At 45.2% G+C, this 18,561-nt stretch overlaps 1 protein-coding gene and 1 long non-coding RNA gene across 3 annotated transcripts in view; one reads left to right on the top strand and one right to left on the bottom strand.

The window, feature by feature from the left end:
- The window catches only part of LOC134958202 (uncharacterized), a 31,957-nt gene extending 30,732 nt beyond the window's left edge, over positions 1–1,225 (bottom strand). The window contains exon 1 of the long non-coding RNA XR_010186908.1: positions 1,125–1,225. This is a non-coding gene — a long non-coding RNA (uncharacterized LOC134958202). The remainder of the gene's footprint in view (positions 1–1,124) is intronic.
- STAB1 (stabilin 1) overlaps positions 1–18,561 on the top strand; it is a 605,861-nt gene that overhangs the window by 502,402 nt on the left and 84,898 nt on the right. For both annotated transcript variants that reach the window (XM_063940632.1, XM_063940633.1), the window contains 2 exons: positions 10,713–10,817; positions 11,358–11,465. In XM_063940632.1, coding sequence (XP_063796702.1) covers positions 10,713–10,817; positions 11,358–11,465 — 213 coding nt within the window. The remainder of the gene's footprint in view (positions 1–10,712; positions 10,818–11,357; positions 11,466–18,561) is intronic.

The raw sequence follows: 18,561 nt of genomic DNA, 5'->3' as shown, positions 1-18,561 counted from the left end.
GGGTTTATATGTCTGGGGGGTGTTCTTGTATTTATTCCTGCATCTGTCCAGCAGTAGTGGAACTATATGTCCCAACATACCTTGTTAGCTGCATGTGCTGGTACTTGTAGTGCCACTGCAACAGTACTTCTCAATATCCCAACTTACTTTATGTATATACCTTCTGACTGCCCTGTTTGCGCAATTGCTATAGTGCCCCTATTAGTATGTGTAATATGATTATATGACATAAATTTTTAGTCCTCTTCAGTGCCACATCCGTGGTTTTATTTTTATTTTGTTGTGTTATTATCGATAGATATTGGTAGGTATAGAGGGGTATGTAATGTAGCGGCAGGTATCAGTGCCGTGACTAGACATTTTAGTGCTGTGTGCAAGAAACGGCATCGGTCCCCCCCCCCCCCCCCGTTTATGCAAAAAGGGCAGTGCGCTTCATGGGGAAGGGGTGTGGCCACAAAATATTACCAGTTCATATTACGGTGCACAGTGGTCTCCATTACTCAAATTACGCCGCACAGTAGCGCCATTACACCAGGTAGAGCCCCTTTTTACACATTACAGCAGACAGCGTCCCCTTTTTACACATTACGGCAAACAGCGTCCCCTTTTTACACATTACGGCAGACAGCGTCCCCCTTTTTACACATTACGGCAGACAGCGTCCCCTCTTTACACATTATGGCAGACAGCATCCCCCTTTTTACACATTACGGCAGACAGCGTCCCCCTTTTTACACATTACGGCAGACAGCGTCCCCCTTTTTACACATTACGGCAGACAGCGTCCCCTTTTTACACATTATGGCAGACAGCGTCCCCTTTTTACACATTACGGCAGACAGCGTCCCCCTTTTTACACATTACGGCAGACAGCGTCCATACCTAGTTAAGGCTCTGTCTCTGACAGTCATGAATTTAATCAATTTAATGTCTTTTACCTGTTACGATTAATGTTGCTCAAAGAAAAAGTAATTACAATTTATGTGAAAGCAAAAGATCGCTCAGGACTGTACATAACAGGATCTGTTATTTGGCTGCTGATCCCAGTACTTGCAGTTCTGCAGATTCTCTTGCATGTAGTAGCCTAAACGATAGTTCCCTTGTATACAAAAACCTAATCTTACCGTGGGAGGGACGGAGAGAGAGACTTCACTTGCTGTGTTAAGCAGCACAAGGCTGAAGTTAGTAAGCAGCAGCAGCAGCAGTCTCTCCTGTGCCCGGAAGCCAGTGTACAGTGCAGGAGAGGAGGAAGGGGGGGGGGGGGGCGGAGCAGAGGCACAGCACATGGAGGAGAGACTCAGACACAGATTGCCCAGCGCTGCCTGCTTTGCCTGTGATCTATATTAGCAGCGCTGGCTCCGTAGGGGAAGGAGCCGGGCGCAGCGCTACTAATATACTGTACACTACAGCGGGCAGCGCAGCAGCTGGTGGCAGTTGATCAGTGTGAATGCGGATGGTGAGCCCACAGCGCAACTGCGCTGTGTGCAATGCCCCATCCGCACACACCTAGTTACGACACTGGCAGGTATAGAGGGGTCTGTAATGTAGTGGCAGGTATAGAGGAGTCCGTAATGTAGTGGCGGGTATAGACGAGTCCGTAATGTAGTGGCACGTAAAGAGGGGTCAGTCATGTAGTGGCTGGCATAGAGGGGACCAGAGCCGGATTATGGCTGGTGGGGGCCCAGGGGCAACTAGGCTGTGGGGGCCCCCACCACTAAAATAGCTGAAAACACCCCCCTAACCTTCCCCCCTCGAAATGCACACACACACACATATACACTGAAACACCCCCACCCCCTGGACAAGACAGTACAGCGCAGCGCGGGTCCGCTCTGTGCGAGGCCCCTGGGCCTGACTTCCATTGCAGTAGAAGTGATGTGGGAGCAGGCGTCAGAGGAGGGGGAGGCTGCAGAGCTCTGTTGCATGGAGGCGCGATGTGGGAGCAGGCAGCCTACTGTTGCAAGGTGCCGCGATATGGGAGCAGGCAGCCTTCTGTTGCAGGGTGCTGCGATGTGGGAGTGGGCAGTGGAGCACCTGAGGAGGAAGAGACTACAGCGCACACACAGCAGCGAGCGACAGGCACCTGACACCCACAGTGGAAGCTGCTCCCTGAGCAGCCGGAGGTAGAGCTGCAAACAGCTGTGTGTTGGGGCCCCTAATGTGTGGGGGCCTGGGACAGGAGCCCCTGTCGCCCCTCCCTTAATGTGGACATGGAGGGGATCGTAATACAGTGGTGGGTATAGAGGGGTCATTAATTCGTAGGATATAGAGGGTTTCATAATGTAGTGACGGGTATAGAGGGGTCATTAATTTTTAAGGTATAGCGGGGTCCATAATGTAGTGGTGGGTATAGAGGGGTCATTAATTTGTAGGGTATAGAGGGTTCTGTAATGTAGTGGCAGGTATAGAGGGCTCCGTAATGTAGTGGCGGGTATAGAGGGGTCTGTAATGTAGTGGCGGGTATAGAGGGGTCTGTAATGTAGTAGCGGGTATAGAGGGGTCTGTAATGTAGTGGCGGGTATAGAGGGGTCCGTAATGTAGTGGCGGGTATAGAGTGGTCCGTAATGTAGTGGCGGGTTTAGAGGGGTCTGTAATGTAGTGGCGGGTATAGAGGGGTCTGTAATGTAGTGGCGGGTATAGAGGGGTCTGTAATGTAGTGGCGGGTATAGAGTGGTCCGTAATGTAGTGGCGGGTTTAGAGGGGTCTGTAATGTAGTGGCGGGTATAGAGGGGTCTGTAATGTAGTGGCTGGTATAGAGTGGTCCGTAATGTAGTGGCGGGTTTAGACTAGGGGTCTGTAATGTAGTGGCGGGTATAGAGGGGTCCGTAATGTAGTGGCGGGTACAGAGGGGTCCGTAATGTAGTGGCGGGTATAGAGGGGTCCGTAATGTAGTGGCGGGTATAGAGGAGTCATTCATTTGTAGGGTATAGAGGGTTCTATAATGTAGTGGCAGGTATAGAGGGATCCGTAATGTAGTGGCGGGTACAGAGGGGTCCGTAATGTAGTGGCGGGTATAGAGGGGTCAGGAATTCATAGGGTATAGAGGGGTCTGTAATGTAGTGTCAGTAAAGTGTAGGATACAGTTGCCTCTTGTGCCCAAGCATATACCTTTCCCACGTTGAATTCTGTATATCTGTTACTGTAGTGCAAGGTATAAGTGCTGGGACCTTTAATGCATTGATTAATCTCTTGATTAGTCTTTATTACTTAACCTAGGTAAATAGGGTTGTGGGTAGGTCATTCAGTCATCTGGACTACTATTCTATTTCTGTACACTGCTTAGCTGTATAATTGCAGAACAAGGAGCTAGTTCCAAGCCTTAAAGAGAACACACTGCATCAGAGAGACACCCATACATGAACCCGCTCTGGCGGCATGTTGCTTTTATTACTACAGATTTTCATCCCTCTCTTTCTCTCTCTCTCTCTCTCTCTCTCCCGACACCCCGTGTGTGTGTGTGTGTGTGTGTGTGTGTGAGTGTGTGTGTGTGTGTGTGTGTGTGTGTGTGTGTGTGTGTGTGTGTGTGTGTGTGTGTCTCTCTGACTCCCCTCACTCTTTCTCTCTCCTGCTCCCATAAGGGGCATTGTAGTGACGGGTGTGGTATTGAAGGTTGACAGTGTCTAGGTCGACCATTATTGGTTGGCAGGGTCTCTAGGTCGACATGGTCTAGGTCAAAAGGTCGACATGAGTTTTTTAATCTTTTTTTGGTGTTGTTTTCGCCGTACAATGACCGGGAACCCCAATTAGTGGACCGCGTCCCCTTGCATGGCTCGCGAGCTTCGGGCAAGGTTACAATTCCCAATCATAGTCCATGTGGATTGTAAAGTATGGAATTCTTTTAAAAAAACCTCATATCGGCCTTTTGACCTGTCGACCTAGAACATGTCGACCTAGAGACCCTGTCGACCAATAGTGGTCAACCTAGACACTGTCGACCTACCTGTAGAGGCTGGATACCCTAGTGACAATGATGATGGGGGGGGGGCTTTCAAGATTTTGCTATGGGGCCCCCAAAGTTCTAGTTACGCCCCTGCATGTGAGCATGTCTTTGTTGCCCTCCCCCAGCAAGCGTCAACCCTTGGCACGGGCTTCACATACCTAGTGGAAAATCCACCACTGATGAGAGGGGGGTGGCTGTTCAGACACTGCACACAGCCCCTTTCCTCATGAGACACCACTGGCTTCCTTGTTTCTGATCAGAACATTGCAAGACAGCATTAGTATTGAGAAATTGTATTTAGCACTTGAGAAGTTGATGTAATAAACAGATCCTGAAATATGTAGTGTAGTGATACTGAAAACCTAGAAAGATTCATCACAGACTTGTACATGTCAGATATAGCGGGGATGGCAGTTACAGAATAGCGGTATATTTTTGAAGTGCGGGACCCAGGCATTTATGTACTGCAACCATTACAATAATTTAGCCTGTGATCATTTAAGATAGTAAAGCAAAAGATTTCGAATTTGCTAATTTAAGAGCCATTGTGACTTGAAAGCTTGGACTGAAAAACCTGGGGAAACTCCCTTTCCACAGTGCTTTAGTCCCAGTTTTCTTCTGGTCAGCGCTGGTAAACTACAGGTGTTCGTAGCAGGGAAGAGTCCCCCCATGGACACCTTACTTACACAAGTGTGGGGCCGGAGAAAAGAGAAGAGCACGCTTATGATCTGTGATACTCACCATAAACTGACCAGACTGTCTTGATTGCTGTTCACTGCTACTATGGTGGTCATTCCGAGTTGATCGCAGCCAGCAACTTTTAGCTGCTGCTGCGATCAACAGTCCACGCCTATGGGGGAGTGTATTTTAGCTTAGCAGGGCTGCGATCGCTTGCGCAGCCCTGCTAAGCTAAAAAAAATTCAAGCAAAACAAGAGTAGCCCTATACCTACTTACCCTGTGCGATGGATCCAGCGATGATGGACCCGGCTTTGACGTCACTCCTCCGCCCTCCGTCGTCCTGGACATGCCTGCGTTATACTCACCACTCTCCGAAAACGCTCACCAACGGTCAGGATCCGTCCCTCAACGCCTCCTTGCTGTCAATCTTCTTAGCGGTCGCTGCTGCGTCTGCTCCCGTCGGAAGCCACGATGTAACGTCGCCGGGCAACGTCACGCACGTGCCCTGCGTCTACCGCGCATGCACATTCCGCACCCGTTCACACAGCAGCGAAAAACCGCTGCGTGCGAACGGGTCGGAATGACCACCTCTGTAACTACAGATGTGTCCTCATACATCTTTCCTCAATGCACCACGTAGCTGGAGATGACTCGCGTGAGTGAGCTGACAGGTCACATGCAACTCTGTTAGCTTTGAGTGTCTTTGCCTATATTTTCTGTACGACTGCGGCTGTAACTGCATATGGCATGGTACTTTATAGTGTTTTCTAGGAAAGCACTGTAACATAGCATTTCGTATGCAGATACAGCCGCAGTTGCACACAGAATATAGACATGCCGCATATCATTTTAATCAGCATTAGCTGCTTGTGTTCCCTATTCGTTGTGCGAATAAGATGCATTTTAATGGAAAAAAGTTGCACATAAAGATGCTCGGCACTACCGAGCTACGGCATGGTGTGACTTGAAGGGCTGTTTAACTTGCAGGGAGACTAGATGTAAGTGGACACATCTATACCTACAAGAAACTTAACAATGCCCTGCCACATATACCTATACAGGTTGAGTATCCCTTATCCATAATTCAAAATCACACATTTTTGGTTCCCCTGCTGAGATAATGACTCATATACATACCTCCCAACTGTCCCGATTTTCGCGGGACAGTCCCGTTTTTGGGGGACTGTCCCGCTGTCCCACCCTCGTGGGGGGGGGGGGGGTAGTTGGGAGGCTCTGTCTCTGTCATGCGCACAGCATCTATTCGCTGGAGTCAGAGGGAGAGGGGGCATGCCAGCGGCTCGCAGAGCGCTGGGCATGCCCCCTCAGTGACGAAAACGGGGCATGGCTCGCAGTCTTGGGTCCTCCGCGAAGCCACGCCCCCTTTTCTTAGGCTGCGCCCCTTTTTTCGGGAGCGTCCCTCTTTAGGAGAATGAAAAGTTGGCAGGTATGTATATATATGTATATTATATTATATATCTATTTAATATATCTATATATACACATAATATATAATATATATGTCATTATCTCAGTAGGGGTCCCAAAAATGTGGGATTTAGAATTTTGGATAAGGGATACTCAACCTGTACTAATCTGCCAGGTAACCCCGTCCCCCCGCCCGCTGCACCTGCCACACGGTCTGACAGCCGGCTGGCGGATGGGTTATTCATTCATATAGATGGGTCGTGTAATCCTCCTCCCTGCTCCTCCTAACTGCGCGATGTGACGTGATGATGTCACACTGCGCGCATACCTGCCCGCGCTCCTGCTCTCTCCTCATTCTCATTGTGTTTATGCCAACGCCACAGCCGCAACGCTTCGTTTAGGAGGAGGTGAAGTAAGTTCAAATTCATCCAAATAATGACAATCTATTACTCAGCAGAGAGACAGAAAGAGTACTGTGACTGAGTGAATGACATTAAATTGTAATAGTTTTAAGTAAATTGCTCCTGCTATACCTGCTCCTGCTGGGGAAAGAGAGGGGCCAGCCAGGGGAGAATATACAGTTGAGTATATTATTATTAATAATGTATTATTATTATTATTATTATTATTATTATTATTATTACTTATATTACACAGTAAATCATATACTGTGTAATATAAGTAAAAATAATACATTATTAATAATATATATGTCTCAAAGGATTAGGATATAATATATGGTAGTACAGGTTGAGTATCCCATATCCAAATATTCCGAAATACGGAATATTCCGAAATAAGGACTTTTTTGAGTGAGAGTGAGATAGTGAAACCTTTGTTTTTTAATGGCTCAATGTACACAAACTTTGTTTAATACACAAAGTTATTAAAAATATTGTATTACATGACCTTCAGGCTGTGTGTATAAGGTGTATATGAAACATAAATGAATTGTGTGAATGTAGACACACTTTGTTTAATGCACAAAGTTATAAAAAATATTGGCTAAAATGACCTTCAGGCTGTGTGTATAAGGTGTATATGTAACATAAATGCATTCTGTGCTTAGATTTAGGTCCCATCACCATGATATCTCATTATGGTATGCAATTATTCCAAACTACGGAAAAATCCGATATCCAAAATACCTCTGGTCCCAAGCATTTTGGATAAGGGATACTCAACCTGTATATGCAAATGTAACATATATTAAACAAATTATATATATATTTATTTATGCATATATGGTATGCCGTTAAAATACCGCCCGTCGGGATCCCGGTTGTCTCAGTACTAACACCGGGATCCCAACAGGGGTCCTATACCGCTGCCGGAATACAGGCGAAGTAGGTGATTCCCCCTTGTTGGTGTCCACGACGCCCATAGAGGGAGAGCCTGCAGTGTGGCGAGCGCAGCAAGCCCGCAAGGGGCTTCGTTGCGCTCACGCCCCTGCCGGCATTCTGGCGCATGGGATGCTGATGTAGGTTTACTGACATTCAGCATCCCATGCACCGGCATCCCATACCGATCCCATATATATATATATATATATATATATAACACGAACAATGAGGCGGCACTCGGAGTCTTCTGTGAGTGCAATTTAATGCTTTAGTGTATAGTGTGTGTATGTGTATATATATATATATATATATATATATATATATATATATAAAATTTAGGAACAAGACAGGTGGCACTCTGCAGTCTTGAAATGATTGATTATCCGTAGTACTTTATTCGCCTACGTTTTGGGGTCCAGCCCCGTCATCAGGGACAAGCCTGCAACATATAACAATACAATTACAACTAAGTATATATGTATATATATATATATATATATATATTTCGGGTAAGCAGCACTCACCTAAAAATACATATACTTCCCTGGTGCCCTCCTGGGTGTCCTCTAGCATGAGGTCCAATCTAGATATGCATGAAGGCGACACACGGGTGTAAATAAGACTCGGAATCAGGATAAATCTAAATTCCAAACGTTGATCCTATCTCCTACTGCCCATGGAGATTTATTTACCCATGTGCCGCCTTTTTATATATATATATATATATATATATATATATATATATAGAAACAGAAAGTTCAGCACTCACCAAAATAAACTCACTTATCCTCACAACATCTAGGAATAAATGATGGGGGTTTAGTTAGTGAATTGGCCAATGCACGGAAGCCTGCACACTGCTCGCCAAGGTACCCCACCTTCATGCAGGTCCTACACTATCCTTAACCCTAAAATATACAAACAAATAGAAAACCACAGCACTCGCCACCCCAAAAGTGGGGTGCAGTGTCCGCACTCGCCACTAGTGGGGTGGGGTGGGGTGCACTTCTGGGGTGGCGAGTGCTGTGGTTTTCTATTTGTTTGTATATTTTAGGGTTAATCCTTCGTTAACTCATTAACTGTGGCCACAAGCTCTGTTCATGCACCCCTATTATCTTAAACCTGTGTCAGCTGCCTTTCAGTAATTTATCAGCCAGTGTCAGGTGACTAGTGTATCTTTAAAAGCCATGGAGTTCATGGCAGATACACCTTAAACCAAGTAGGCATATCTGCAGTTATATTATGTGTGTTACAGTTGCCAGGATAGTGTAGGACCTGCGTGAAGGTGGGGTACCGTGGAGCGGTATGCAGGCTTCCGTGCATTGGCCAATTCACTAACTAAACCCCCATCATTTATTCATTTATTCCTAGATGTTGTGAGGATAAGTGAGTTTATTTTGGTGAGTGCTGAACTTTCTGTTTCTATATTTTTGAGTAGGTGGCCATGGGCTACATGCACCCCACCCCACTAGTGGCGAGTGTGGACACTGCACCCCACTTCTGGGGTGGCGAGTGCTGTGGTTTTCTATTTGTTTATATATATATATATATATATATATATATATAAACACATTTACTACACCACTTCGGGGGCCATGATATAGATTTTTTGTATTATGTATTATCCAGGTCCATATATTTACCCACACCGCCTATATGTGGCTGTTGCTACACATTGCAATATGCAATCGTATCTCTTAGGTGTATTAATAAGCACAGGCAGGGACAGGGGCTCTGTAAAGGAGCCCATGCCTGTGATGTGCTCAGCCAACTGCCGGGGGGATGTCTAGCATGCGCACCCAGCATTACCGTACATGCACAGTCATCACTTCTGGGGAGGGTACCAGGGGGAACCCTCAGATGGCTGAGATTGCAGTGAGTAGCCAATAGGCTACACTGGACTACAGCCATTTTCAGTTAGCGGTAGCCAATATTGGGAATTCCCTATATTAGTTTACATTGAGTGCCAATATGTGGTGCTAGACACGCCCAGTAGGTGGTGTTAGCGACACCCAATAGGCGGGTCTAGACACACCCGTCCAATCGTGCACCCCCTAATAAAATGTTCTGCGCACGCCTATGGGTGGGTGATGGGGTGTAGTTTAGGAAGTTAGTGTTTAGAATACTGGGTTAGTTATAATAATTGACTTTCATTATGAGGTTGAAGGAATTAATGCTTTTAATAGGATTAATGAGGGAAGTAATCAGGTGAAATTAATGGGGTTGTCTCAATGATGCTTTATTATGGCAGATACTTTGCTCTTTGTACTATATGGCGGTCACTATGATGCTCTCCCGTACTGTAAGATGGTCACTGGAATACTCTGTGTACTACGTGTCAGTCACTGGGATTCAGTGTATTGTATGGCCAGACAAATCTCCACATTGCAAGCATTTTATGGGATTACCTACCACACCCAATAGGATTCTCACAGCCTTCAAATTTTAAAGGCTTTGTTAGAGCTCTTTATTAGAGCTTGCCTGATCCCCATGAACACTACCCACATTAACGCACCCTCACAACTCTCCCATTCTCCACTATGAGGCACATATGCTCATCATGTTTCAGCTGTGCCCTCTTCCAATAATAATGTAACCTCTCTCATAAGCAGAATCATCACTATCCAGTGTGTTCATGTTGGAATGTATCTGGTCAGCCTTGTATGACATTGTTTTATGTATGTCCTGTCTTCCCCACTGTGCATTCCTTAGGATGATGGGAGACACCTTACAAATCTGTTTGAATAATACTTACCATAATTTTCCCCTTGTAATTTGCAACCACAGTTGCTCCTGCTTCATAGTTGCACCCTCCCTTATTTGTGTTAGACAGTGGATCACTCCACGGTCTGTCCCCACTCCCAGCACTAGAGGCAGCTTCCCTGCTCTAGTGTTTTCCCTCCTAGTGTCAGCTCAGTGCAGGAGGAGGTGCTTAGTACACAGTCTGAGAGAGTTCTTCCTGGGAAAGACAACTGCGCTGACGTGCAGCTTCTGCTCTCCTCAGTGTGTGACCTTGTCTACCCCGCAGCCGCACCCTGTGTGTATACAGCAGCATTCTGTGTGTACTGAGACGCTGTGTCACCGCTGTACTGCTTCACATGTATACTGTGAGTTCCTGCTGCTGCAGAACATCTTCTGTATACTACAAGCTGTTATTTCTGTTATCTGAATAAACCAATCATCCTGGTTAAGTGCCGTTGTGTGGACTAACATCCCTATCTGACACTGCAACACTCCGGTCAACAATTTGCATTACTTCCTCCACTTCTCTTTGACTTGATTGACACCTGGTTATGTAGCTCAGAATCAAGTGTTTATTTTCCAGAATGTACCTGCTCAGAACATGGCCAATGCAATGATGGGATTTCCGGGGACGGATCTTGTTTCTGCGCTGAAGGATGGTCTGGTCAGAACTGTGAAACCAAACTAGGTAAGAGCTCATCTCACAGTCCCATGTCAGCAGTTTCAGGCTGTTTCCATGTAACTTATATTACCATTGATCTAAGAGGCCAGTATGGATTACTGATTTAGGGGGAGATTTATCAAAGCTTGGAGATAGATAAAGTGGAGAGAGATAAAGTACAAACCAATCAGCTCCTGACAGTTTCAAACACAGCCTGTAAAATGATAGTTACTGTAAAAACTGATTGGTTAGTGCTTGATCTCTCTCCAAGCTTTGATAAATCTCCCCCTTAGTTCTTTGTGTATGTGATAACCAGAACCAAGAACTTCTGGTTCTTAATGAGCATTAGCATTTATTGACGTGTTTATGTGACGTTGTTATAGAAGCCGAACAGTACCAATGTATGTATTTTCTTAAAAAACTTACATGTTTTGAGAAACTGCACATAAAAAGTAATAGAGAAAAGTTCATTTATGACAACAATTATTCTTTTTGCTTAGCTGAATGTCACGCTATCTTATACTGTTTCTGTACATTCACTGTTTATTTGTCATTTTTTTACTGCAGCAACCAGTCCTGTTTGCTCACCAGAATGCGATGGTAATGCCACATGTAGAGTCAATAATGAATGTGACTGTAATCCCTTTTATGAGGGAGATGGAAGAATATGCAGCGGTAAGTAGATGTACTCACATATATTACTGAAGGTAATCTGCATAAGCTATGTAATTAAATGTACAGATGGATGAGAGCAATCCAGAAGTTTCATTAAGTAGCAATATTAATACCAGTTATTTATATAGCGCACACATATTCCACAGCGCTTTACAGAGAGAGTATTCGGCCATTCACATCGGTCCCTGCCCCAATGGAGCTAACATTCTATATTCCCTATCATATGTACAAACACACACATTCACACTAGGGTTAATTGTTTTGTTGGGATCCAATAAACCTACCAGTATATTTTTGGATTGTGGGAGGAAACCCATGCAAGTACGGGGAGAATATACAAACTCCACACAATTCGGGTCATGGTGGGAATCGAACCCATGACCTCAGTGCTGTGAGGCAGTAATGCTAACCATTACACCATCCGTCCTGCCACAATAAAGATTATATAATTCCCCCAACATTCAGTGATCAAATTAATTAATTAAGTGATTCATAAGCCAAAAGGAGAGGATATATATATATATATATATATATATATATATATAGGGATACCGGATAGGGGTATGAGCGACCTGAGGTGTTTGTATGTTGCCAAGTGTAATAAATATAATAAAAAAATATATATGAGAATTATAAAAATATATAATATCAATTTATTTCACAACATTAGGAATGAATTTGAAATGCAATGTAAATGAGAGAGACAATTTTTTGTAAAAATTAATTAAAAATTAAAAAAGAGAGAGTGCTTTGCATAAAATATGGTTCTAAAAAAGACAGTTCTTTCAAAAAAGGGAATGGACATATGTTAGATCCTCAATTAAAGTGCAAATAGCCTGTGCAAATAAGCTCATTTAAAAAGTGGAGTAATAGCATATAATCTTAACTGATATAGCAGGAGGTCTCTGGGTGAAGGCCCAACGCGTTTCGTCTCCAAGACTTCTTCATGGGAGAAGTCTTGGAGACGAAACGCGTTGGTCCTTCACCCAGAGACCTCCTGCTATATCAGTTAAGATTATATGCTATTACTCCAACTTTTTAAATGAGCTTATTTGCACAGGTTATTTGCACTTTAATTGAGGATCTAACATATGTCCATTCCCTTTTTTTAAAGAACTGTCTTTTTTAGAACCATATTTTATGCAAAGCACTCTCTCTTTTTTAATTTTTAATTTTTAATTAATTTTTACAAAAAATTGTCTCTCTCATTTACATTGCATTTCAAATTCATTCCTAATGTTGTGAAATAAATTGATATTATATATTTTTATAATTCTCATATATATTTTTTTATTATATTTATTACACTTGGCAACATACAAACACCTCAGGTCGCTCATACCCCTATCCGGTATCCCTATCCTTTGTTTTGCGGCAACATACCATTGCCGTTTCCTTAGGGGGCAGCTGACGCCCAAATAACTGGGAGTTTTTTCCAATTGGGAGTTTGTGTTATCACAAGTGGCGCGGCATTCTCTTGCAATCATATATATATATATATATATAAAAAAATAATATATATATATATATATATATATATATATATATATATATACATATTACATACTTAACCCAAACTCTTGGTACATCCAGGAGACTCTAAGGCTTCAGGGAGTCTTCACTGACTCCCTGAAGAGGTTGTCATCTGTATCACCCCTCCAGGAACTCCGCAGACACAGGACGGGCCCTGTGCATGCACCCGCATCATCATTGTATTTTTTGCAGTTGGATCGCAAGGTGCGATCCAACCTGAATTGGGTCCACTGTTGTTATAGTACCTCTAGTTACACAGCGATGTACATAGAGAATAAGTCATTCGCGTCTGTTACTGAAAATTCAAATGAGGAAGAGAACAGTGCTTTTACACATTTTATTCATTGCAGAAAGCTCCATGGTGTCTTATTAAATACAGTAAAGTAGGCATATTAGTTGCTATAAATAGGATTTGAATTACCTACCGGTAAATCCTTTTCTCGTAGTCCATAGAGGATGCTGAGGTCCACATTAGTACCATGGGGTATAGACGGGTCCACTTGGAGCCACTGGCACTTTAAGAGTTTGAGAGTGTGGGCTGGCTCCTCCCTCCATGCCCCTCCTATCAGACTCAGTCTAGAAACTGTGCCCGAGGAGACGGACAACTTTGAGAGAAGGATATTACACAGATAGTGGTGAGATTCACACCAGCTCACACATACAAGGCAAACCAAGCTAACCAGCTTGAAAACTCAGCAACGGCTGAACAATTTTACTTAACCAAGTAACAAAACAGTACTTAACCAAGAACTAAGCAGTACTGAACTAAGTAACCACTGCAGGATCACGAAGCGCTGGGCGGGCGCCCAGCATCCTCTACGGACTACAAGAAAAGGATTTAACGGTCCGCTTCCCAGTTGTCTACTCCCGGAATGAAGATTGCAGACAGCGCCACCGCGTGCTTTTCTGCCCAGAGGATGATTCTTGTTACCTCTGACATTGCAGCTCTGCTCTTCGTTCCGCCCTGTCGGTTTATGTAGGCCACCGTCGTTAAATTTTCCGACTGCACTGAATGGCTCGATCTCGCAGAAGATGAGCCGCCTGGAGAAGACCGTTGTAGATGGCTCTTAGTTCCAGAATGTTTATTTGAAGACTGGATTCCAGGCTTGACCACCTTCCTTGGAAGGTTTCCCCCTGAGTGACTGCGCCCCAGCCCTGGAGACTTGCATCTGTGGTAAGAAGGACCCAGTCCTGAATCCCGAACCTGCCGCCCTCCAGAAGGTGAGGCATTTGCAGCCACCAGAGGAGTGAAATCCTGGCTTTCGGCGACAGACATATCCTCTGGTGCATGTGTAGGTGGGAACCCGACCATTTGTCTAGGATATCCAGTTGGAAGGATCGAGCATGAAACCTTTCCGTACTGTAGAGCCTCGTAAGAGGCAACCATCTTCCCCAGAAGGCGAATGCACTGATGAACCGATACCAGGGTTAGCTTCAGGACATTCCGGACCATTGTTTGAATCACCAACGCTTTCTCCTCCGGCAGAAGCGCCCTCTGCACTTCCGTGTCGAAGATCATCCCCAGAAAAGACAATCTCCTTGTCGGCTCCAAATGTGACTTTGGAAGGTTCAGGATCCAACCATGTTCCCTTAGCAGATGAGTCGTGAGAACAATCGACTTCAACAACGTCTACCGGGATGATGCCTTTATCAGCAGATCATCCAGATATGGGATTATGTTCACCCCCTGTCTGCGGAGGAGAACCATCATCTCGACCATCACCTTGGTGAACACCCTCGGTGCTGTGGAGAGGCCGAATGGCAGTGCCTGAAATTGATAGTGACTGTCTAACAGTGCAAATATGAGATAAGCCTGGTGTGGCGGCCAAATCGGAATGTGGAGGTACGCATCCTTGATATCCAGGGATACCAGGAATTCTCCCTCCTCTATACCTGAAATCACTGCTCTGAGAGACTCCATTTTGAATTTGAACACCCTCAGGTAAGGGTTCAACGATTTCGGTACCACGAAAAGGTTTGAATAATAACCCTTGTTTTGCATATGAGGTGGAACTGGGACAATGACCTGTGACTTTTCCAATTTTAGGATGGCTTCCCATAGGATAGCCCTGTCTGTCAGCAAAGCTGGCAAGCCTGATTTGAAGAATCGGTGAGGCGGGAGTTTTTGAAACTCCAGTCTGTACCCCTGGGACACAATATCCTGTACCCAGGGATCCAGGCCAGACGACACCCAGACGTGTCTGAAACATCTGAGTCTCGCACCCACCAGCCCGTCCTCCAGGCTGTGCGGTCCACCGTCATGCTGAGGATTTTGAGGAACCAGAAGCAGGTTTCTGGTCCTGGGAACCTGCGGGTGCAGGCTTTTTGGATTTTGCCCGCTCACCTGTAAAGAAGGTGGTAGGAGACTTGGACTTTTTTATTTTTTTATTTGTCTTAGCGGTCCGAAAGGACTGTGATGCAGATGAAGAAAAGGATTTCTTTGTAGAAGGTGTAGCTGGGGGAAGAAAAGGTGACTTACCCGCGGTTGCTGTGGAAATCCACGCATCTAACGCTTCTCCAAAAAGAGCCTGACCTATGTAGGGTAGGTTCTCCACACTTCTCCTGGATTCCGCGTCTGCAGACCATTGGCGTAGCCAGAGTCCCCTGCGAGCTGAGACCAACATGGAAGATATCCGTGCAGTCAGTGTACCCAGGTCCTTCATGGACTCCACCATGAACCCCGCAGAATCCTGTATGTTACGCAGAAACAATTCAATATTACTTCTATACATTGTATCCAAATCCTCTAGTAATGTGCCTGACCACTTTACTATAGCTTTAGAAATCCATGCACATGCAATAGTGGGCTTTAATGCCACTCCTGAAGCAGTGTATATGGATTTGAGCGTAGTATCAATCTTACGATCAGCCGGTTCTTTTAACGCGGTAGATCCAGGAACAGGTAAAACCACCTTTTTAGACAGTCTGGAGACAGATGCGTCAACTATGGGTGGGTTTTCCCATTTTTTCCTATCCTCCTCAGGGAAGGGAAAAGCAACCAGAACCCTTTTTGAGGTCTGGAATTTTTTCTCCGGGGTTTCCCAGGATTTTTCAAATACAGCATTTCATTCTTTTGACGCAGACTTTCTTATTGTCAGTGAAGTAAGCCTCCTCAACCTGCTCATGTGGCGTGTCATTAATGTTTAACACATCTCTAATGGCCTCAATCATGAGCTGCACCCCCTTTGCAAGGGATGCCGCCCCCCTCAGCACGTCCTCATCATCGTCTGCTGTATCAGAGTCAGTATCCGTGTTATCTTGCATAATCTGTGCAAGTGCACGCTTCTGTGGTAACATACTAGGGGATTTTGCAGGAATAGGAACAGAACCTGACCAAACTGACATAGAGTTCTTTAGCACCTGAGTTTCAGTCTCAGTATGAGCTACCCTAGTAGAGATCTGAGAGATCATGCTCTTAATAGAGGACAACCACTCAGGCTCATTAAATGGGATCTGAGGTAAAGCATTACAGTCCTGTGTACATGGAATGGATCCCTCCTGAGAGGAAACATCCTCTGCAGCATATGACACAGAGTCCCTAGACATGGCTATGTGAGACAACAAACACCCACACACACATGGAAATGTCAGGCACAGTTTTCCCCCAAGTAGACCACAGAGAAACACAGAGCTTGGAACCAACCCACACACAGTGCTTTCCTAGGTAGCTATAAGACAACTACCTAGCGCTTACTGTGTACCTTAATAGACTACACAGAATTTACACAGCCTCCCCCCCTTCTATAACCCCCTGGTACCGCACAGGATAGCTGGAGATGCTTGGAGGGACAGCTCTCCCTGTCAGCGTCTCTGTTAGGATCTGCAGGCAGGTAAATGGCGCTGAACGCTGCTGGGTCCGCTCTGAGGAGAAGCTCCGCCCCCTGAACATGGCGCTGCTTCCCGCTCTTCCATTCTTTATACTGGCCTGAGGATTTCTGCTGGCAGTGTAACCGAGGTCCCTGACAGGCTTTCTGACCAGTGTAGGGTATCTGCGCTGGCTCAGGGCGCCCCTCACAGCGCCACACTATGTACCGCTGAGACGCAGGAGCACAGTTAATACTGCGCTCCCACCCTGTTGCCGCCATCTTCACACCGGCTCCCCGCTTGCTGAGGGGGCCGGTGACTCACTCACCACCGGAATCTTCTAGCTCTGTTAGGGAGTGGCAGCTTGCTGCGGGAGTGAGCGGTCGCCTGGGGCGGCTAACGATCATCACCCTCAGGAGCTAATGTCCTGTCAGCGGAGATAGTGTCTCAAAACCCCTCAGGGCGGACACTACTCCCCCCCTAAGTCCCTCCAAGCAGGGAGGCTGTTGCCAGCAGCCTCCCTGTGCCTAACTTACTCTTAGGAAAATAATAAAACTAAAGAAGCTCTAGGAGCTCCCCTGGCTGTGACCGGCTCCTCCGGGCACATTTTCTAAACTGAGTCTGGTAGGAGGGGCATGGAGGGAGGAGCCAGCCACACTCTCAAACTCTTAAAGTGCCAGTAGCTCCTAGTGGACCCGTCTATACCCCATGGGACTAATGTGGACCCCAGCATCCTCTAGGACGTAAGAGAAATACTGTTTAAAATATAGCAGGTCACAAGTGATTATTATTGCTTATTTATAAGGCACACGCAAGTGTTCCCTTGGCACTGAACAACTGATATAAACAAGAATACAGTTTCATATAAATACATGATTGCAGAGTGCAATTAGTTTATTTATGTACAGAAGACAAGCTTGCAATCTATAGATTGTAGTGTAAATAATGAAGTCACATTGCTCGCTCATTTAGAGTTTGCCTGATTCCAGTTCTTTTTGTTTAATATACACATTTCCATATTACACATGTGCGCCCAAAAATGGGTCCATATATTGTATGTTTTTTTCATCCTTTTCCACCTAGAGAAGTGGAAGTGCATCAGGCAAGCATAAATGGAGTACAGTAAGGTTGTGTTCAAGGGAGTAGCTACAATAGGTGTAGGGAGTGCAGCTCCTATGGGGCCCTGAGCTAAGAGGGGCCCACCTTCCCTGTCAAGTTACATGTGTTATATACATTTTTCATCATTTAGTGATACATAGGTGCCCTTACAAACTTTTGCCTTGGGGTCTACACTATGGGCTAGATGCGTCATCGCTTGGAAAGTGATAAAATGGAGAGTGAAAAAGCACCAGCCAATCACCTCCTAACTGCCATGTTACAGGCTGGGTTTGAAAAATGGTAGTTAAGAGCTGATTGGCTGGTACTTTTTCACTCTCCATTTTATCACTTTCCAAGCGATGATGCATCTAGCCCTATGTCTTGATATACCCTGGACCTGTTCAATGTAATATGGTATAAAATTAACTGGAGGGCATTATAATGTTACATAATATGAACTGGGGCATTGTAATGTGCCAGATATGAAGTGGAGGCACTATAGTGTGGCACAATATGAACTGGGGGCACTTTAATGTGGCATAATATGAACTTGAGGCACTGCAATGTGGCATAATCTGAACTAGGCACACTGTATGTTATAATATGAATATGTACTGGCACCCCTACAATGTGACATAACGTAAACTAGGGCACTGCTATG

Source organism: Pseudophryne corroboree, chromosome 9 (assembly GCF_028390025.1).
Source record: "Pseudophryne corroboree isolate aPseCor3 chromosome 9, aPseCor3.hap2, whole genome shotgun sequence".
Classification (NCBI taxonomy): Eukaryota; Metazoa; Chordata; class Amphibia; order Anura; family Myobatrachidae; genus Pseudophryne; species Pseudophryne corroboree.
The sequence above is the reverse complement of the archived record's forward strand: the minus strand, read 5'-3'. Positions and strand labels throughout refer to the sequence as shown.